The sequence below is a fragment of the Puntigrus tetrazona genome, chromosome 20 (assembly GCF_018831695.1).
Source record: "Puntigrus tetrazona isolate hp1 chromosome 20, ASM1883169v1, whole genome shotgun sequence".
In the NCBI taxonomy this organism is placed as follows: domain Eukaryota; kingdom Metazoa; phylum Chordata; class Actinopteri; order Cypriniformes; family Cyprinidae; genus Puntigrus; species Puntigrus tetrazona.
Genome location: NC_056718.1, coordinates 23331787 through 23354106, shown reverse-complemented (window position 1 = coordinate 23354106; position 22320 = coordinate 23331787). Strand labels below are relative to the sequence as shown.

The 22320-nt window shown below is 36.6% G+C and overlaps 2 protein-coding genes across 4 annotated transcripts in view; one reads left to right on the top strand and one right to left on the bottom strand.

Moving 5' to 3' along the window:
• The window catches only part of cep85l (centrosomal protein 85, like), a 59455-nt gene that overhangs the window by 26522 nt on the left and 10613 nt on the right, over positions 1-22320 (top strand). For both annotated transcript variants that reach the window (XM_043220393.1, XM_043220391.1), the window contains exons 3-6: positions 934-1640; positions 18186-18271; positions 20557-20674; positions 21845-22042. In XM_043220393.1, coding sequence (XP_043076328.1) covers positions 934-1640; positions 18186-18271; positions 20557-20674; positions 21845-22042 — 1109 coding nt within the window. The remainder of the gene's footprint in view (positions 1-933; positions 1641-18185; positions 18272-20556; positions 20675-21844; positions 22043-22320) is intronic.
• Positions 2452-10392, bottom strand: pln (phospholamban). 2 transcript variants are annotated; one of them, XM_043220398.1, is made up of 3 exons: positions 10265-10392; positions 4672-4968; positions 2452-3598 (listed from the first exon to the last, which is right to left on the bottom strand). In XM_043220398.1, the coding sequence occupies exons 2-3, from the start codon at positions 4824-4826 to the stop codon at positions 3547-3549; spliced, it is 207 nt and encodes a 68-aa protein (XP_043076333.1). In that variant the 5' UTR covers positions 4827-4968; positions 10265-10392; the 3' UTR covers positions 2452-3546. The 2 variants fall into 2 exon arrangements, with proteins under 2 accessions (XP_043076333.1, XP_043076334.1); XM_043220399.1 differs by having other exon boundaries at positions 2452-3565.

The window sequence follows — 22320 nt, the reverse complement described above, 5'->3', positions numbered from 1 at the left end:
CACACCACTTTACCATGTAATACTTTTTGGACAAGGGCGTTATAAATCAGTTCTGAGGGGAAAAATCTGTCCACTTCCACTCTTTCAAAATGAGAACTTTCTCTTTTCATTTGAGCGTGAGAAGCATTTGTATCCATTCATCTTTTAAACACAGTACATTCAGTTTTCATTCACATTGCTGCTTAATTTAACATTTTATTTTAAAGAAATACTTCACTTATTTCCTTCATTCCAGCTCACATAAGAATAATAAAAAAAAAAAAACTAATTTCCGTCAACCTTTTTAATTTTTTCGTTTTTTTCCTACTCATTCCTATCCTCCTGAGAGGATTATTAATTTTTTATTAATTTCTAACACTCTCGTTTTATTTTGTTGTTTTTACTTTTTTTTTTTTTTTTAAATTTCAGTCTACGAAATAATATCCAATTATTTTAACATGTTTTTTTTGTTTGTTTGTACACCCGTTTCAGCCCAGTTTTATTTGACGCCTTATAAGAATAATATCCAATAGTTTAAAAAAAAAATTCACTCTGTCCAGCCCAATAATAATATAATATCTAATATTATGCGTTCATAATCAACACTATATTTATATACGAACACTATAATTATGTAACACTGATTTTATTATATTTAATTTTATTTCATCCCTTGTAAGAATAGCATCTAATAATTTTTACACTAATTTATACCGTTATTTATTTGTTAGTTTGTCTGTTCGTGCTGTTCGGAAAAAAACCTGTAGTCGATTTCTCTTATATGTTTTGCAAAGCTTGTTTGAGTTAGTAACAGAAACCAAATGGATCAGTAGAGGGTGCGTTTTCCCACTGACCGAAGAGCAGTGTCGCCCACAATGTGTTTACATTCAAATTAAAGTTCTGTTTTCTAGTAACACCTGATCTTACCGGAGTCTTCTCCCTGTGTGTCTCCAGACCACTCCAGCTCCAGCGGCACATTGTCCTTCCAGCCTCTGCGCTCTCAAGGTCCCATCCCCACGGCCCACGTCATGCCATCTCCGTCCAGCTCCAAAGTCAGCGTGCCCTCGGCCCCCACGAGCCCCTGGAGCAGCTGCCAGCTCCCTTCTCCCCTCGACAGCCCCCTGGACATGAAAGACCCCCGGCCCGTGCGCCGCTGGTCCTCCCTCACCCGTCTGACCGGCCAGGACAAGTCCAGCGCTTCCGGGAGACCGTCGTACCGCGTGGACCCTCACGGATCCCTGGATCGAGGTGTGCTCTACGGCTACCGGCAGGACCCTCTTTATTCAGACGGCTTTCTCTCGGAGAGCCTGCACAAACTTTCCACCAACTCTGACTTTGCGAAGTACGACCTGGGCAGCAGTAACACCCTGGGGAAAACGGACTCGTCTTGCTCCTCTCCGCTCAAGCCCAGCACGTTAGACCTCACCTACAGTGCCTTACCGGAGAGCAAGACGCCCACCATCGGCCTGACCGGGCCCGGGCAGAGAGGTCCCACGCTCAGGCACCAGGCCGTGGGAGGGTCGCCCATCCAGCCAGCCGTACGGACTCAGATGTGGCTGAGCGAGCAGATGGAGTACCGGCCGGGGCCGGAGGGATGCGGCTCGTGGCAGCAGGAGCAGCAGCAGCGAGAGCGGCTAAGACAGGAATCTGAGCTCCCGCAGGTCAGTCGGCAATGCAAAGTGTTTTTTTTTGTGTGTGTGTCTAATAAAAGTAGGTTCGCGTCGCCCTCTGCTGGAGAGACAGTGGTTGTGTGAATTGTCTTGTTTACAGCACAGACCACAGAAAACATGTGCCATGAAAATACATTATAGAGAGAGAGAGAGAAAATTATAATTAAATATTAAAATTATTATGGAAAAAAAATGTTTTGGAAAGCAACAAATGAATTTTGAATATATATATATCTCTTTAGCAACATCACATCTTAAACAACATTGGAGTTTTTGTGCTTTTTGTTTATAGTGGAAATATCATTTTTTACAGTTATCATTATCAACTCAATATCACATTGCTTCAAATTCTCAGTTTTTATATTTTTACATGAATTTTAAATTAAATTCATTTTGTGCAATATTTACTTTTTTATGATATAAACAGGCCCTAATATATATATATATATATATCAGTATAAAAAAATTGGTTTTATATATAGAATTTATTTTTATTTATATATATATATAGTTATAAAAAGAGCCTGATAGTTGGGTGGGTTCAAGAGTAAGATGGATTCTTGACGTCAAATGATAATAAAAGTCATTTTAGAGACAGAACAAGGTTATGATTGAAACTCTTTGAGAGTAGTTTAGGTCCATTTTGATTTCAAGTTGGTTACGGTCTCCTGTGCTGAATGTCTATTTTTAGTTAAGACCCAGCGTTCACTCCAAATGGCCGTTGTTGCCGATACCTTTCATATTCTTCGCTCGAGCCTCAGAATGTCTTATTCAGCTCACAAAGACACACAAAAACATACTGTTATCAGTGGAAGCGGTTTATTCGCGGCGCTAGCTTTCATTGTGTTATTGCTCAAGTGCCCGCGCTTCACGTTAATTCCTTCTCTTTTATGAGTACAATTATTTCATAAATATATTCACACAGATTTTAACAAGAGCTCAGTGATTGTATAAATAATCTACAAAGAGTACATAGATTACATAATTAGCAAACCAGTGTGTATTCTTACTAAAACCAAGACTGTGTGCGTCCAATTAGGAGGAGTGCATATTCAGTGTTTTTGTTTTTTTCAGGAAAAAAACTGATTTTAAATATAGTGTCCGTTAGTCTATATTTTCCTTTGGTCTATATTGACCATGCTCTTGAATCCAAATGTGGTGTTCGCAAAAAAATATCCCATTTTGATCTAAATCCTATCGTTATGAAATAGTTTTTGAGCAGTAGGAGGCGGCAAACGCTAGAGGGCGCTCTCACACTAGTTTTAACATCCGTTTTTTCTTTGTATTTTTTTTTTTGTCATTTAAATGTAGCATCATTTTTGATCTACTGTCATGTTTTTTTCTTATAATGTTCGATTTACTTGTGAGCGACGCAGTGGAAATCGGTTTTTAGCATCATTTAGCGTTTGCCTCAGTTTTAGCGCTTAGCTTACTCCTCCCTTAAGATTTAGCGAAGCATGCATTATAGCCAATCAGAAACATTCTCTGCCTGTCAATCATTTCGCACAGGTTGGTCTGGTGTAGTTAAAGCGAGGAAAAAGTTGAAGTCAGTCTAGAGTGTCATGTAAGCAACCTTAAATTATTTTGGAGGTAGAGAGAGATGGAGTCTCTGAAACCTATATATATACGTCCCTCTTATACCGATGATTCTTGTTTCCGTGACCCATTTTCGGGTCACATGAGCTTGACCAGAATAAGCATGAGCAGTAAAGCCACTACTATAAGCAGGAAGTTGAGTAGCAGGTTTAGTCCTCGGTTATTGATGAGATCCATAGTGATGGGATGGAGGTATCCCGGGTCGTTCGGCTGTGTGTCCCAAGTGTGTTCGGCCCCAAGTGGATGTTCTTCTCGTTTGCCGGTGAAAAGGAGGACGGGCTGGTTACATCACGCTGGTCTCTCACATGCCGCGGAAAGAGCTAAACACGATCGACAGACTGACATGAGCTTTTCTGATGAGACAGAGTCAGATAAACAGACAGTAACCGAATTAGTACGGTGGGAGGATCAGTCGGAAACAGACACGGCACACTTTTTTATTGCACACAAGTGATCACTGTTTTTATTGAGCGGGTGTTTTTCAGTTTGGCACGGTGTATGACGGGAGACAGGGTTCAGACAGAGTCCCCCGGGTCCTCGGGTGACATGCAGTGACGGGACAGTGACGGACACACGGAGAGACTCTTGCATGCAGCAGAAGTTCACGGCGGAGGCTGGTCAGGTCTTCGGATCGCCGTTTAATCTCGTTTTACTTGAATTCAACTCGTTTCTAATCCATTGTGCATCGTTCTAATCCGAGATTTAAAGCGTCTCATGATCTCCAAAGCTGCGTTTATTAGGTCTAAAACACTAATAATGGGAAATAGCAATTATAACCAGGTACATATTTAACGTTTTTATATATTTAAAAATGTACAAAGACGAATTTCCAGCATCATTGCTTCAGTCCCATGATCCTTCAAACATGCTGATTTGCTTTTTTTTAGGAAACATTAATGTTATCAATGTTCAATAGCTTAATATTTTTTAATAGTTTATTGCATCTATGCTGACTTAAAAAGAAGAACAAGAAACAGAACTTGCCAAACTCAGACTTTCGTAACTGTTTTTGTCAGTATTTAATTAAATTTGTGTTTAATTATTTTAGTAATTATTTATTCATTATTTAATTTGGCCTTTTCTGCTTAGGATGCATGTGATGCCGCTTTAGCATTTAGCATGTGTTAAATTAAATGATTTTAATTCAATTGTGTGCGACGTTATCAAATATATTGGCATTTTAATAACCCCACTGTCTGGTTCTTGATGTTTCAGCATCCGCTAAAAACCCCTGTTGTTTAACCGCTAGTTTTGTCTTTTTCGTCTTACTCTGAATGTGCTATTTACAAATTGTTTAGACACAAATCATGCAACTACTCCAAATAATAAATAGCCCCGCCCCTACCACCCCGCAACGCGATTGGCCCCTATTTATAGTCCTTCGCCCCCATTGGCTAGAGAGAACCCTGTGGCCCCTCCCGCTCACATCAGCAAGACAATGATGTAGATGAGCAGCAGGCAGATGAGGATGAGGCAGAAGTTGACGAAGAGCTCCTGCATGTTTTGCTTGGCCTGCTGGGGGACCTCCATGGTGGACGCCCGCCGAATGGCCGCCCGCGTCATGTGCTGCACCTTCTCCATGCCGAGGCGGGACGGGTGGGACGGATTAGTGCAGAGAGAGGGGAGAGGTGCGGAGGAGAGAGGAAGGCAGGACCGCGAGGTGGAGCTGAGAGCCGTGCGTGGAGGAAGCAGGGCCGGTTGTTGGAGGAGGTGATCCGGTTGGCTGAGGGAAAGGAGCAGGAGATGAAAGAGTGAATGTGCATGCAGATTCACACGTGTCATGCAGGTTCGGTAGATGTTTCAGAAGATTTTGACACCGCGTGCTGTCCTTAAAGCGATAGACCATCCGAAAATGGCAGTTAATGTGAAAACGGTAAAAACGCTACAGTAAAAAAAACATTACATGCTATTTCACGGTAGTGTATCGTTTTTCGGAGTAAAAAAGACAGTTACACCCAGTGTCGTTTAATAATGTGTATTGCGATAATTTTCACGTATGTTACCGTGATGGTGTTTAGTGAATGACACGGTCCACCTTCTACATACATTGCTTTTTTTAAAGCTGCTTGTGATCATGTGACTCATCACCACCTGTTTTTTAGGGGTTATCGGTGTATTACAAAGGTACAAAACAGATCTCAGTACTTCAGTGGGTTGGTAATTAACATTATATCAGTTAATGAAATTACAGTATTGAAGTTAAATTACATTTCCGCTTTAATGCATTTTAAAATATCGTTTTTTTATCGATGTTGAGAACAGAACTGCTTGATGTTTTTGTAGGAAGTAGCATATGTATTTTAGGATCCTTTGATGAATAAAAAGTTCAAATCAACAGCTATTATTTGAAAAAAATCTTTTATAACATAAATTTCTTTAAAGTCTCTCGATTTTATATATTTCAATGTAATGCATTTTGCTGAATAAAGCAATACATTTCTTTAAAAAAAAAAGAAGAAATCTTATTGACCCCAAATATTTGACTTTTCCATTGATCATCAGTTGCGCTTTTAAAGGTCGGAGGTCACAGTTGAAGTAGTTTGAATGGTGCTGTTTTTAGCGTTCAATGTATATGCCAACTTTCCAAGTCAAATGAAATGGTTTTTAATCTCAAACAGAGCATTTCTTAAGCTACAGATGTGTCGCCTTGAAGTAAGAAGTTTGACAGCTTCCTAAAATTAAAACCCCAGGGGTCTCGGTTCCTCCGGGTTCTTCTTTCAGAGTGGATTCTGCAGTCTTACTCTTGCTTAGATGCACTAGCACAAAGCTTCGGTATATCATACTTTGAGTGCAGCGTCATTAACCTATTATTATTAGACCCTGGCGAGATGAGACTTCGCCGGCACGTATTGTGTCGTAATATAACCGTCTTCGCGGTGTAGGAGTGAGCTTATTTCTTTTCAGTATCCCTTCTTGGCGCCGAGTAAATAAAAAGAGGTGGCTTCAGAAAGACGTTTTATATTGCTGATTTTACATGTGTACAAAACAGCCTAAATCGGGATTTAGCACCTCGCCTCCAGAAAGATTAGATGAAGCCCTGTTTTCGCTGAAAGATAAAGTGGCCTTGATTATAAATCTTCGCGTATTAGCCGAGCTCTCGCCTTAGACGGGCTTATCTCGCTTTTTCAGACTTCTGCTCGTTCCTGTCTCCTCAAATCTGTAGGGAGTTCTGTCTTTCGGATGCATCGTATGCTCGGAAAGCACCTGTGGCCCGCGTTCTCATCGGCCGCTCTGTTTCGTTATCTGCTTCGCCTGCAGTGAGGTTATTCTTAGGGATGACCTTTGACGGTTGCACTATTCCATTAAAACCGCGGCCAGAACTTACCCAGAATCCCTCAGGTTTTACCACGTACAACATATCGCCAAGAGAGTAACGAAGGCCTGGGATGATGATGTTGTTTTTGGATAGGTAGGCTGTGACTACTTTAGCCTAACGGGATCGGTTGGTTTCGGTCGTGACCCGTTTGATCGCGCTTGACAGAAACTCGCAAAGACATAAAACGGGCCTTTAATGGCGTGCATGGTATGTTCAACAATTTATGCATTTGCAAAACGTTGTTTAAATGGCTTCCCGTCAGGAAAATGACGTGCTTGTTGTTTTAGCCCGTTTCACTTTCAATTAGGGACGGGTCAGCGCCGTTAACGGCAACGACTGAGTAATGTGTTAGTCAGGTCGACTAGTTTTGGATTTCGCTTTTCCTATTTTTAGCTGCTGCTTCCATTCAGCGGGCAGCTTTTTAGATGTTTATCCTGTTTTGAACACTGAATAAACTTTAATGTTGGGTGTTTGATTTACGGTTCAAGTCATGATAAAACTCGGCAAACCATCTTGTGCAAATACCCCTTAAAAAATGCACCCAACTGGAGTCGCATACAGCCAAATTAAACACCTCCAAACGTGTGAATTTCTGGAAGAATGGATAGGACTTTTAAAATCCTAAATGGTCATGGGAAAGAAAAAAGGGATGGCTATTTGTATGGTCTGCATTTTTCTTTGTAATTCATACGAAATAATACAATTCATTTTATTTAACGGTAATGATGTATATCACGATATAGATACTTTTGTTTTATATAGGGTCTTTATTATATCTACATTCTAGCCGCCATAGAGATTTCTGAATTGCTAGCCTAAATACTAGTAATACTAGCCTAAATTAAATAAAAATAAGTGCAAAGCTTACTGAGGACAAGTAAAAACTACAGTAGAACAAATGCAATATGCATAGTTTATTATATAATACACAGTGTTGTGTTTTTTACTTTTAAAAAAAATAATTATAGTTACTAGTTACTTCTCACAAATAGTAACTGAGTTACATTTATTATAATAACCCCTAATTACCAGGGAAAGTAACTATTCTGTTCAAATATGTCAAATAACTTGTCCCCAATATGAAATATTTTAAATGAATGAAATGGACACTAAATAGAATAAATCATTATTATAAAACATTGTGCAATAACCTATAATATTTTTATGTTAAACTGCATAATTAAATATATATTTCCTATTATTAAAGTTACAAAAGTGATTTTCTGTTGTTCGATTAACATAAATAACGTACGGCGGGAATATTAGACTGCTGTCACTTTAAGAGCTGCCCATACTGTTACGCGTTTTTCTTTTTGTTATAAAGAAGATAGTCCAAAACCTTTAAAAACCGGTTAATTGCGTCTCGGCCACCCCTACTTCTAAGGTATTTTACTAGAAATGACTTGAGCTTTTTTTGTGATGTTTATGCATTGATTTTGAAAAATCCGCATCGCAAACAACTAGAAGATTCATGGTAAAAAAATGATGAAACTGGTCGGTGAGATTGGGAGCCAGTCAACTAACTGTTCAAACGACTCTCAAACAAGACATTGTTAAAAAACATGGTTTGCGTTGATTGACTGAAGGAAAAACAGTTGGAAAAAACGGTTTGTTTAAAATGTTCACAATTGAATTGAGCGTCTCGAAACTCGTTTTCAGTGTCTCCTCGGCAGAATGATTGACGCTAAGCTACAGAAACGTACAACCTACACTTCCCCGCCGCTTGTTTTCGTAGTGATTCTGGCTGACCGGCGTCACTGAAGAAAGACGTTAAGTGTCCGAGTGACTGACAGCGAAGCCTGGAGCGGGGCAGTCCGCTCACGTGACCCAGAGGAGATAAACCCGCTGCCGGTGACGACAGGCTTCGGAGAGAGGTTTGTCAACACCGCAGGCCGCCAGCATTCCAGCGCCCTAGTTAGCTAGTCAAGAGTCATGTCCCCCTTCACCGCTGGGAATGATAAGATCATCAGCGATCTCCTTGGGAAGGGTATCGAGCAGGTCACGCGTTCGAGAGACCCTTCCTCGTGTGGCTATTCTGAGCGGATTTCTAGCAATTCCCTCAAGCCATGCTTCGGCTTGAAAACATCTGCACTGAAAAGTACAGAGAGAGCCGAGAAAGTGAGTGAAGCAAAAATAAGTCGGAATAGCACCGAAGAAGGAAATCGTCCGAACGGCTGGCCCAGAGAGTTTCCCAGGCATGTTTATGTGCATATTTTTTACTCTCCGCTGTACAAATAAGTCGACGCGAGTGCAGTCGGTTGGCCTCGGCGCTGAACTTTCCATGATGGCATTGTGGAGTAATGCAGTGGGGATTTTTTTTTGTGGCTTGGTGATGCCTCTGAGGGCATGACTCTTAACAGGTAGGACGGGGCCTGTTCGACTGGCTTGAGGACAGCCATTTTTGGCCACGCGATGCACATTGATATTTAATATTTCACTTTATTACTGCGCAGCGATACTGGACAAAAGGGAAGCAAATCAGTCACACAGCAGATTCATTCTCTCACTGAGAAAATTTCACATTTACTGTGGTTTAATTCGCTACACAGTTAAAAAACGTTCAAATTAAAAACAAAATAATTTGCATACTTTAACCTTTATAGTTTAATTAACTTGGTTGTGCAAGTCATTTTAAGTTGAATTTCACATAACTTATTTTAAAAAGTTAAACTTATTTTGATGAGTTACTGTAAAAACATAAGTTATATGTATATATGTATATGTATATATGTGTATATATATATATATATATATATATATATATATATATATATATATATATATATATATATATATACATATATATATATATATATATATATATATATATATATATATCAATCTAAATGACATACATATTTTCTGAAAAGAAAATAATATACAATATGCTATATTATATATATTTTTAAATGCGCGTGTGTGCATATATATTTCATTTTTTATTTTTATATTTACATTTTTATTTCACATACATTATGGGAAATTATAAAATGTTACAGATCGTTAGTTTAATACTATTACAATTTTATACTAAAATAAAATAATGAATTAGTGCTGCATTGATCAATAAATTCATAATGAAGCTGAAAATGTTTGCGGAATAATAAGGCCGTTGCTACCAATGTCGGCGCAAATACATATAGCTCATACAAATACATATTTTTGTCATAATTTCCTCCATGCATCTTTATTGCTTCGATATTTCCCTCAAGCACAATTGGATGCGTGCAACCTGTGGTGCGGTTCCCGCTTTAACGCTCTTCTGTATGCAGTTAACCTTTCCTCCTCTGCAGGGCCGCGGTGAATGCAGCGAGCTCATTTGCGCTGAAATGAAGGGCTGTCAGAGCTCCCAGCGGAGTGTAAATGTGGGGTGTTGTGTATAGGTCAGAGTCAGTCTAGGTCACGTCTCCCTGATTTGTGTCGGGAGAAGAACGAGTCTGGCTCGCTGTTTATCGTGAGCACGCAGAGCCACGCTCACAAAGACCAGCGGACAGACCCAAACATCTAAACTAAAAGTCATGAATACAAAAAAGGCTAACTTTGAATAGACCTCCGCAAGTTGCATCAACTGCATTGTCAATACGTGCTCGTGGAAATGCATATGCGCCGAGCATCCAACTAATTGATTATTCCACTTTTTTTATTTCAACAGGTGCAAGTTTTGAACCGAAAAAAACGTTATGCACAAGAAAATGTTACCTACCTGAATCTGTAGACGGAGAGTATTGGGGTTCAATCCTGGTGCTCTGGTTTTAGAGGAAAGGAGGGTCTGTGGCAGCAATGTGAAGTTCGAAAGTTTATGGCAGAAATAGTGGAGGGGTGGAGTAGAGGAGGAGAGCGGAAAAAAAGGGATGTGTAGGAGGGGTCTGAGCTCTCGCTTTCTTTCTCGCATTTTTTATTTGGAAGCAGATTTACTCTTTAAATAAGAGCAGCATTTCATAATGAGGTTTTAATGGACAGTGCTCATAAAAGTATATTTTCTTCATTTATGTGTGTGTGTGTGTGTGAGCTTTATGAATTATGAGGACATTGGCAGTGACCTTGTAAATCACCAGCAGATTGTAATAAATACCCATGTCATTATATATATTATATATATAAAGTGGACTGTGTCCTATGGTGTGCCATAGCAATAATGTAGGGAAGAAAACTTAAATAACATGGGGAAAAAAATTTAAATTACTAATAACATGAAAGATTTCATATATACACACACACACACATATATATATATATATATATATATATATATATATATATATATATATATAATACACACACAAATTTTTTATTGCTGTATTCTTTTTTAGATTTATTTTATTTACTATTTACAATCCTACTTACATTTTGCATGGACATGATTTAAGTTTGCATGTATAAAATGTACAAATTAACTTTCATATTTAAATTTTGTTGTGTGCGTGTCTCTCTTACATACATGTGTATTATGGGCAATGTATTGTCCCGTGATAAAATTGTGCGCTTATATTAAATTAGCGGCACATTTTATTAAATGTAGCGCATCCCCACCACCCCCCCCCTCTCCCCCTTGTGCCAAGCAGACTCGTGAAAATCTCAAAGCATAACAGAAAACACTTGCATGCGTTTCCTCATTACTGAACTGCTCAGGCCTGGTTGAATTTACTTTGTAACTGTATCCGGCAGCTCTCAGTCTCACTGGTGGATTAATACAGATATTCTCTTGATGTTGCGGCCAGAACAACATGTGCTAAACGACCGCTTCCATCGAGAAGATGATGCCTATATCCTAACACGCTGTAATCATCTCCAACCTGTAGTTTAAGAGCATCCTCGGGGGGCCTCTGGGAACTTTCTTGCATATTTGAGCTTTTTTTTTCGTCATTGTTTGAGTTCTATTTTGAGATAAAAACATCCCGAGTTCTCTTCCTTATAAGGAGCTCTGTTCACTAGTCAGAGAAGCTCTAAGAGCTTGAAGAGGACTTGAGGAATGGAGAAGGCGTTATGATGGCATCTGATTTTTTTTAAATGAGCGATGTCTGGATCGCTTGACCAAACCACGCCAGCGTTTAAAAAAAAAAAAGCCTTAAAGCGTGCACTAGACGGCAAAGTTCGAGGGTTGTTTTGCTCCAAAAATGCACGGTTCAGCTTCTTAAAAAAGCTTTTCGAAAAGGTCTGTGTGTCTAATCGAGCGCGAACCGATTATTTTAAGCGACGCAGTTCCTCACATCTTTCCGAATGCGCTTTTAGTTCTTCTCACTGCCGTAATCCCGGCGCAAACGGGACATCGTGTGTGCCGCTGGGCTCGCCAGACGTGCTGTTCTTTTTGGACGAGCTGATTAAAATGGAGGAGGCCGGTGCTCTCTGGCGACCTTGTCCACCGCGCCGAGTGTTTACGGCGTGTAAATGCCCGGTTGCCATGAGCATGCATACACATTGTCCGTTCGGCCGGTGCCATGCCCTCTGGCCGGCGCTGGAAAGTTTGCTCGTTAGGTGCAACACATGCATGTCTCACCTCATCGTTCAGCTTAGCACACTCGCTCCCCGGATCCAACAGCTGTCGCTAGAACACACACACAGAGGTGCCTTTGGGTTGTGTGTGTGTGTGTGTGTGTGTGTGTGTGTGTGTGTGTGTGTACAGTGACCCTCAAAAGGTATTCAGACACTCGAGTGACACTTGTCTGAATGTCATTTCATTAAGTGGCATCTGTAAACAAATGCTGCTTGAGATTTTCTCAGAAATAACTTTCTAAATGGCTTTTTAATAGCACGTACTTTTAAACGGAGCCACGGGGATTTTAAGTGGATTTATGAAGTCATTCCTTCTCAAACTTTTTTCGGTTTTCGTTTTGAACAGTATACGTATATTTTTTTAAATATTTTTACGTTAATTCGTCTTTCTTTCAAATAAATATTACTTGGCTTGATATTTTGTTACTAAATCTATTATTGTGATTATTTTGAACAATGCACAAATATGTGTTATAAGAATTTTAAGTCAATTAAAAAAAATCGAGTATCACTGAATTAAAGTAGAAAACTTAAAATAGTGTTTTATTGTAAAATAAATTCCGGTAATATTTATATTTAACACTTATTTGTATTTTAATCTTTAATCCAACTTTCTTTTATAAATATATTAAATATATTTAATATATTAAAACGTGTGATATAATTGCCCAATTTAATCCAGCGACATGTATAATAGTAATATATATAATTATATATAATTAGGTTTGATATTTGGTCGCTTAATCCATTCTCAAAATAAGCTTTGTATTTACTTTGAAAAGTGCGTCTGTTGTGTTGTCATTTAAAACCCTAAAAACACCTTTTACGAATGGCGTGCTTCTAGTTTTTCTATTCAAATAAATATCGGTTTGTTTGATATTTTGTTTCTCGATCATAGTTAAGCATAGTTTAAGTATGTTATTTGCAATCGTAAACGGTAATTGTTTGTATTTGTGCTATTTTTATACATTTCCGGATCCAGAATAGCTTTAAGCAAACCCGGTATGGCCTACCTGTGCTTAACAGCGACAGGTGACTCTTATATAACACACAGCTGAACACCCCGCTGAATTACAAATGGCCACAGCGCTGCCTTTTATTGGCAATTCTGAGCACCGCCGCCTCGAAAGGAGCCAGCGTGTCTCCCTTGTGTTGTCCCAGAATGCCAAGAGGTTGATGGACGGCTGTCTGGAGGGCCTTGGAGAAAGCGCAGTGGCGGGGTGTGATAGAGTTCAGGGAATTGGCACCAGATTAGCTGTGCAATGTGACAGAGTGAAACCGTTCAAGTGCTGTAGCCGAAAGGCATCAGACCTTTCCTGTGCTCTTTGCTGCGTTTGAGAGAGTGGATCTGACTTTTATACTGTTCACCAAGGGCATCCGTCCTCTGTGGAAGAATCTCTCTATCGTTCTAATGGCTGGCTGGCTGAGCTACGTTTTTAGAACGTTATTTTTCGATATTTAACTTTTTACATCTAAAAACTGTGAAATCACCTCTTGAATGCAATTTTTCTGTGCCTGTGAGCTTTGAGGATTTTATATGCTGCTCCTAAACATCCAGTAACTTTACATTTGACTATTTGCATGGTTTTATTTAATATTTAACCTTATATTTATTAGGAATGTACATCTGTCTATCCATACGTTCATCCTTCCATCCATCAAATTAACCAGTATTAGATATTTAATTGCTCATTTATGTCTGTTTTTGTATTCAGATCTTCTTTTAATGATAGATTAATCATTTGTAATGTTGTATAAATGTATGATGCCTTGTATATTCATTTGTTTGTTTTATTTAATCTCATATATATATATATATATATATATATATATATATATATATATATATATATATATATATATATATATATGAGATTAAATAAAACAAACAAATGAATATATATATATATAATTTATATTTTATAATAATTTTTTTTTTTTTTTTTTTTTTTTTTTTCATTATATTTGTTTTTATATATATATATATATATATATATATATATATATATATATATATATATATATATATATATATATATATATATATATATATATATATATATATATATATATATAACAAATGAATATATATATTAGTGCTTATGTTATGTTTGTGTGTGTATATACAATTGATTTCTAAAAATCTTCTTGGAAAACCGATCAAGAATATGTTCTCCTTTAATGTGTCCCGCCCAGACCCCTTGTTTAAATAGGAAATGTGTAGTGATTTATGGTGATGTTTAATAATCATAAAGTTAATGCAGTAATAGTAATAGAATGTGCAGAGGAGGTTTCTCAATGCTCAAATGAAGACCTATTCAAAGTTGTTGACTCGAGGCGAACGAGGACCAAAGGGAGTATAAAATTAAAGACGCAGCATTTTGCATTTTCTGGCCTCAGTCTACTGTAATGAACGAGGCTCCTTCCTCAAGCAGCTGTTCCTGTCTTAAGACCGTTTAAATGGCCGCGCGGAGGGAGACGAACAGCGCCGTCAGGAGCTTTGAGGAGCAGGTGGAGGAACAAGTTCAGACGAACTCCTGCCTCATAAAGCTTTTGGTTTATGTAACAGCATAAAATTCGGTGAACGTAGACGTTTATTCCCACTAGGTGCACACTTACCAAGAGGCTCTTTTCGGGATTTATTTGCTATAATGCATGGTTTGTAGCACAAATATTTGTCATTGAAACCGTAAAACCTCATATTGCTAGGAGTTTGGATTTTTTCAGACTTATAGGAGCATAATTATAGTTGGGCCCGATTGCGAGAAAAGTCAGAAATACTTGATATAACTAACCGCAACTAACTCAAATCTCGCAATTCTGACTTGCAGTATAAACCAATTATGCAATATAAAGTATTGATTATTACCTTTTTGCGATTGCAAGGAAATATCCGCAGTTGCCTTTTTCTAATTGCTTTTAGTTTAGTTTATTTTGCACGACAGTCGACGAAAAACACTGTCCTAGATCTTGGCTGGGTGCAAAATGTTATTCCTTTGGCTTTACCCGGTGGATATTGTGTCAAGCGCAACAACGTTCCGTCCAAAAAAGGCATAAAAAAACTAAAAAATTAATGGCCACATCTGCATGCGTTTATGACAGGTCTGCGGAGGCCTAGGGTCAACGTAGTGTCTTATGTAAGCGTTAAAGGTCCCGGTCTTGATGGGAATGGCATGATGCTTCTGGCATGCGGCGGCAACGCCCTCCGAGGAGACGAGCTGGTGGGGAATGGCAGCTATGTCCAGGCTCTCATGCTCTCCAATCGTCTCCCATTGGGTTGAACGGTTGGCCTGCTTCCACCTGTCACGGTTGCCCTCAGATATCGCCCGTTAGACTCGTCAGATTGCGTTCGTTTGTGTTAAAGGATTAGGTCGTCCAACAAAATGCACATTTTTGTCACCTCGTAGGCAAAATAAGATATCACACGCTGAGCATTTCGAGCGTTTTATGCATTTTAAGCGTGGCCACACGATATGAACAATGCGTCTTAAAAAGCCCAGTGCTGTTTTTAAAAATATAATGCAGGTAAAACGAATAGGATTTGCGACCTTGAAGTTTGAAAAGCATGCAAATTAATAATAATAGAAGACTTTATAACTCAGTGTCACACGTTTTCTGAAGGCAAATTATAGCAAATTGAAATGATCTTTGAAAAAAACCCTTCTCCCTAGATCTTCTCTTCTGAACGTTTCCAAATTTGCGACCGGATTGTACTTCAAATGCGAATCTTTTAAAGGATTCGGTTCGTAAGACCACTCGCTGACACCAGTGCTGCTCAATCGTTTGGATTCAAGGACGGTGATTCGACTAATTATGTATTTTTAATTTTTTTTTTAAATAGTTCAGTTATAAAAATAGTCTTTTTTAGCCTCTTAATAAAACAACAAAATGTTTTAGTACTTAATATGTATTAACTTTTTTTTTTTTTTTAAGCATTTGAAACATTTTCATTTTAATAAAACTACATAAATGGCAGACACGTTTATCCGAAGCGACTTGCATTGCATTGAAAGTAAGTTCTTTGCTGGAATTTAAAGCCGTTCTTTACACAAATGTAGTTTATGGACTACTTTTGCAACTTTTTATGGATCTTTTCATGCATAAGGGAAGGCAGGAAGTCATTGTGCTTTAGATTTTTTTAGGGTGCGCTGATCCTTTAAGAGGGAATAGAGCGAGCTTCCTACTCGACTTCTCCCCATCGGTTCTCTGTCATCTGCTTCCCAGCCTGAGTTTGTTGTCTGCCAGCTGGTGATGGAGTCCTCCTGCTCAGCTCCTCGTGTGCTCGTGGCACACAATGTGGAGACTTGAGCCAGCTCGACTGTTAAAAATATCCCTAGCTATGTGAAGAGTTGAGGGAGGCCTGGCAATGAAAGCGGCACCTGCTTCTTATCACCGTGCAGTTTGCTGCTGGGACTAAAACCTCTCCAGAGGCAAATAAAGGCATGTTTTGCAGGCTCGAGCGCGCCGCTGATATGTGACGCATTTTATGGGGTTGGCATTTGTGAGCCTGGCGGCCGGTCAAGTCTGGGAAACGATACGGACTATTTGAAAGAGTTGATGTAAATGAGACCAATACATCTGATAAACGGTTGTGTAATTGACGTCTGCGGTTGCCCTCCGGTTGAATACATATTCGATGCATATTGTAGATGAAATGTAAAAAAAAAAGTGCAGGACTCCGAAGAGTTATTTCAATACTGAACAGGTGCTCGGATGATAAAGAATCCGTAACCGTGAACTTTTTAGTAAAGAAAAATATGTTTTTAAATTGTTGATTATTTGTAACAATGATTTATAATTAAGTCATTTGAAAATATTAAATTAAAAAATATTTAGAAAAATATCATTTGAAATTTAAAACAATAGATAAAAGAATCTACAATCATTTCAAAGTATGGGTTTTTTAAATTCTTTATTTGCATTAATGCAGAAAAGATTTTCCAATGTTTTTTATTAATCTAACCCGAAAGGTTATTTTTTTTTTTTTTAATAATGATTGAAATGCATCATTAATTTTAAAGTTTACATTTCTAAAATTAAATAATAAATAATAAATTAAATAATTTATTTAAATACATTTTAAATAATCAATTTGAAAATTATTAATTTCATTATGAAAAACATACAAATACTGCATTTAGATCTATTTATATTATATCAATATAGTAGCTATTATAAGTTTTTGGAAAATGGTTTCTCTTTCTTGATTTTATTATTAAACATTAAAAAAATTCATTAAATACATTGAATAATTATTCATCTATTTAATAATTATTTATATATTTAAATTAAATAATTATTAATATATTTAAAATATTATACATTGTTAATTTCATTACCAGATGTTCATAGTATAACAATAAAGTAGGATTAAAAATATTTAAAATAAAATATAAATATATAAAATATATTTTAACTAAGTTTATCAAATTATTTTATATTAAATTTGCACAATTTAGATTGTTTTTTAACCTGCAAATCCTTAATATAATCTTATTATAGTATATCAATGAAGCAGTTCAGTATTTTAAAATAATGCTAAATATATCGATTTATTTTTTAAATTATTTTAAATGTTTTGTTTGGTTGTTTATTTTAACATATGCATACTATATCTGGAACTTTAGCAGTTAAAGCGGTGACGAATGTAACCCCAATCTCCCATACAATACGGATCATAAGAATGTTTAAAGCCTTCCCTTGTGCTGTAGCGAGTTATGCAATCATGCGTTTATGTTATACGTATTTAGTGTAAACCGTGGGATTGTCATCATCAGTGAGCTCTGGAGGGGTCCTTTCAGCACCTGTATGCATGTATAATTTCACAATACAACTTACTATAGATTTATAACTTTCAGTGAGTAATGCGTCCACTCAGAAAAACCACGCAAGTAAAGTTAATAAAAAATTGCATAATTCGATTCAGTGGTTCAAAGAGGCGAGCAGAGACCTTTACAAACCCCCTGGAGTTCTTCACTGTAATGCTGCGTGGCTTCGGTGGCAGTTTGTTGCCGATGGTGATTATGATGACAGAGTACGCTAATTACAGTGTGCTTGCCGTAAGTACACGCTAGCCTGACCCCGTGCGTTTACCAGATGAGCGGATCTAATGCTGTAATTATTGTTTGGTGCAGATGCTGGGCGGGACGTCTCTTCCTGTCAATACCCTGGTGAAGATTAAGGAGGGGCTCCTGAGGCAGAGGGAACTGGAGATTGACCGGTAAGGAAACAAAGACGCTTCTAGAGGTCGTGGGGTCAGATATATATTAAAGCTGATTAATTAGGGCTATAATGGTCCAGAAACAGATGTATTTTATTTGCAGATCTTTTTCACAGGAACCTGTTATATTATATTATCATGTCATGCAATGTGTGTGTGTGTGTGTGTGTTTGTGTGTACGCACATATACATATACATACATACATGCGTTATATATATAAAAAAATATATATATATATATATATATATATATATATATATATATATATATATATACACACATACATTCATGCATTATATATTATAAAAATATATATACATACATGCATTATATATAATAAGATATATAAATACACATATGTATACATACATGCATTATATATAATAAAATAAATTCACCATTTTTGTAAAAAAATGCACAATTTTCAAGCTAAAATTCTGAAGTATATATATATATATATATATATATATATACAATTTCTATATTGTGTGTACATATATATTCATACAATTTTTATATTGTATATTTATATATACAATATATATTTATATAAATATCTACATTTATATACAGGTAAATATTTTCTAAATGTATACTGTATGTGCATTTATTAATTATATGTACACAACAATTATCTATATTTTACATTTTGAATGAAAGAAAATGGCAGTAAATCACATACTGCAAACACTTGGGTCAAAATATTTATTTCAAATGGAGTTGGAAGATGACCGTTTGATGCATGTCGACATATTAAAATAATCACTCAAGCCATGCCACTGCTTCTACGCATCATTTCCTGCCGTCTCTCAACTATCGTGACCTCGCAGGCAGTAATGGACTGATGTGTTTTTGTGTGTAGGTTGGTCGTTAGCTCCTGTTTCTGGGGAAGGGCAGATGCTTCATTGATTTAGCATGACGACTCTGACCCTGTAGTGATTGCTGTGACCTTGAGCGCTTGTAATTATAGTATCATCGTGGCTTTGCTCTTAGGTGAGCTCTGACAGACTGGCAGTGCCTCAGACGCCAAGAATTACACACCAGGAAACACTTTTAGCTGGAGCTGCTCGCATCACAGTTTAGCTGTTTGTTTATATATTTATGATTCACGGATTGTAGTTTACCTATAAGCAGTGTTTAGGAACTTCTTTTAATTTCTTGCCATACAAATATAATGCTAGAAATATGATCAGGAAAGAAGCAAAATATCAAACTTGTACTTGATTGTTTATGAAAGTAAATATGGCAGTAAACCTATATAATCTTCAGAAATGATTACACTCTCTTTTTGTAATTTATTACGTAAAATAGCGAATTATATTTATTTTATTTTATTTTATATTTTTATATATATAATTACCTTTTTCAGATTTTTGTTGCTGTAATAATGGTGCAATAATTAATTATTATTATTGATGATAGTGCTCTTGTTGCTGTTATTGTTATTTATTTGTTAAAATTAATATATAATTATTAATGTTTATATATATATATATATATATATATATATATATATATATATATAATTATATATATATATATATATATATATATATATATATATATATATATATATATATATATATAATATATATGTGTGTGTATATATATATATATATATATATATATATATATATATATATATATATATATATATATAAAAATGTGTGTGTATAATTTCTAATCATTAATTTTTTTCTCTCAGATGTAACATCATATTCTTGAAATATGTTAATTATAAGTTCTATTTTTTACACTTTTTCTCAAGAAAAAAGGCACATTCTTGGAATGTGTTAATTATTATTTTTTTATTATTGTTATCAATATTATTTTACCTTTTTATAATTTGTATTTTATAATATTTTTGTTTCATTCAAAATTTTTGTAATTGATTTATTTCAAATCGCTTGCAGCACCTTCAAGCGATCAAAAAAAAAAGATATCTTTACTCTCATTTCTCTGATCTTGCTGGTTTTTAGTACGCCTGGTAATGTCTTTCCTTTTTTTGCTCAAGGGCACGAGTTGTCCAAACCAAGTGCAACAAGCGCGCTTTAAAATGTCATTACGAGTGTAAAAACATTTCTTAGGAAAGTAGCCGTTCCCGCCACATCACAGCGAGCGCCTCCAGCGAGCACGTCCTTCCCGCTCAAAGGGAATTTTTCAGCATGCTTGTTTGTAAAACAGCTTTTCCACACGGAAACCCAAAGAAGTGCTGCGCTTCAGACTGCGAACGCCAATGAAATCAAAGTGAATATTGAGTGTCTCACTGATTCGCCATTTCTAGGCAGAAGCAGCAGATCCTTCAGCTCCACGCCAGGATCAGGGAAAACGAGCTGAGGGCGCAACAAGTCCTCCAAAACCAGAGGGGGCGCTACGACGACTCCTATCTGCTCAAAGCAAAGGTATCGTGACCAGTCGGTGTTGCCGACTTGATAAATTCAGCAGCTTTTCATACCATCCTGGCGACCTTTTCTTCCAAAAATGGCAAGGTAGCATTTATTTGGCAGCTTTTAGCAACATTTGATAATCATTTTAGGTAATAATTCGCATTTTTCATCCAAAGTACACAAGTTAGATGTTAGACGACGGGTTACAGACGAGTTAGATGCTATTTTTTTTATTAAATAATTAAATAATAAAAATGATTTAATTAAATAATAATACAAAAACAAAAAAAAATGCCTGCAGTTGTTGATCATTTAATACACCGTAGGAAGAATTAAAGATATATGCTTGTAATTTTCCAGGAATTGTAACCCTGTAATCAGAAAAACATACTGTATAATTTATAATGCAGGTAAATAAAGCAATACGGAAAAGCAGATTGTGTGCTATTTTTACTTTTTTGTAGCACACTAACACGCTCCTTAAAGCATAATTGTTGAGATTGTGTATTACTAGTTTACTATTTTAAAAAAAGTGTTATCATTCAACAATTGTTTGTTTAATAATTCAATGTATTTAAAACGTTATTTATATTTTAATATATTTAATTATATTATATTATATAAAAAATAATAATAATATATATATATATATATATATATATATATATATATATATATATATATATATATATATATATTATTATTATTATTATTATTATTATTATTATTATTTTATTTTTTTTTTTTTTTTTTTTTTTTTTAACAAACAAATCAGAAATGACCATTTGAAGACTTATATTTGCAAAAACAGCAAACTCCTTTTTTTTTCTTGTTTTCAAAAATTGAGTTTTTTTAAGTGGTCGTTTTGTGGCTTTAGTAACTGTTTTTTGTCTTCTTTTTTTTTTTTTTAATAACCCAGCTGCATTTTGATTAAGATTATTTGGAATGCATCATAAAAAAACGTGATTTCTGAGATCGTTAAATCTGTTTTTGCAAACAAGCTCTTTGCTGATATTTGATATGCACCGATTACGCATGCAGTAACATAACTACGTCATTTACTAACGAATCAACTTCCCCCGAGCATTAGTTGGCAACACCGTAACGAATCGAATAGCACAATCCCTTCATAATGAGATTAAAAAGCCACCTGCCCACCGCCGATGTCTCTTTCCGCTGTTCCAGGACTCTCCGTATGACAGTCCGGTGTCCAGCCAGAGTCCGAAGTCTCAGCTGCCGGAGCGCGTGAGTCCTCTGTGCTGTGAGAACGGAGAGCTGGGCCGAAAGCTGGCTGCGGCGGAGCTGGAGGTCCTCCACCTCAGCGACTTCCTCAAGCAGAACACACAGAAATACACTGAAGACATCAAGAAGCTGGAGGAGAAGGTGAGGCCTTCCAATCATCTGATATTTGGGTCTCGTTCGCTTGCGATGGCGTGGATTATTTTGGATTTGGACGCACAGAGCAGTTTCCCATGAAGAAGCACGTCTAATTGAGCGCTCGTGCACGCACGCATGAATTTGTTCTTAACCTCGTACCGAACGTTAATGAATGACGAGTTTTGTAAATGAGCAAACGCAGGCCTAAAGTCAGATGTTTGCATTAAACGCGGCCCAAAACAACAAACTAATTACAGTTAGCTGTGTGTTACACTGTGTGAGAA

What these genes read in the sequence shown, in the direction of transcription:
- pln (XM_043220398.1), bottom strand. Translation starts at nt 4,826, where the DNA reads ATGGAGAAGGTGCAGCACATGACGCGGGCGGCCATTCGGCGGGCGTCC. An exon ending in TACATCATTGTCTTGCTGAT is followed by an intron (nt 3,599 to 4,671) that starts GTGAGCGGGAGG and finishes CTGTCTCATCAG; the next exon opens with AAAAGCTCATGTCAGTCTGT.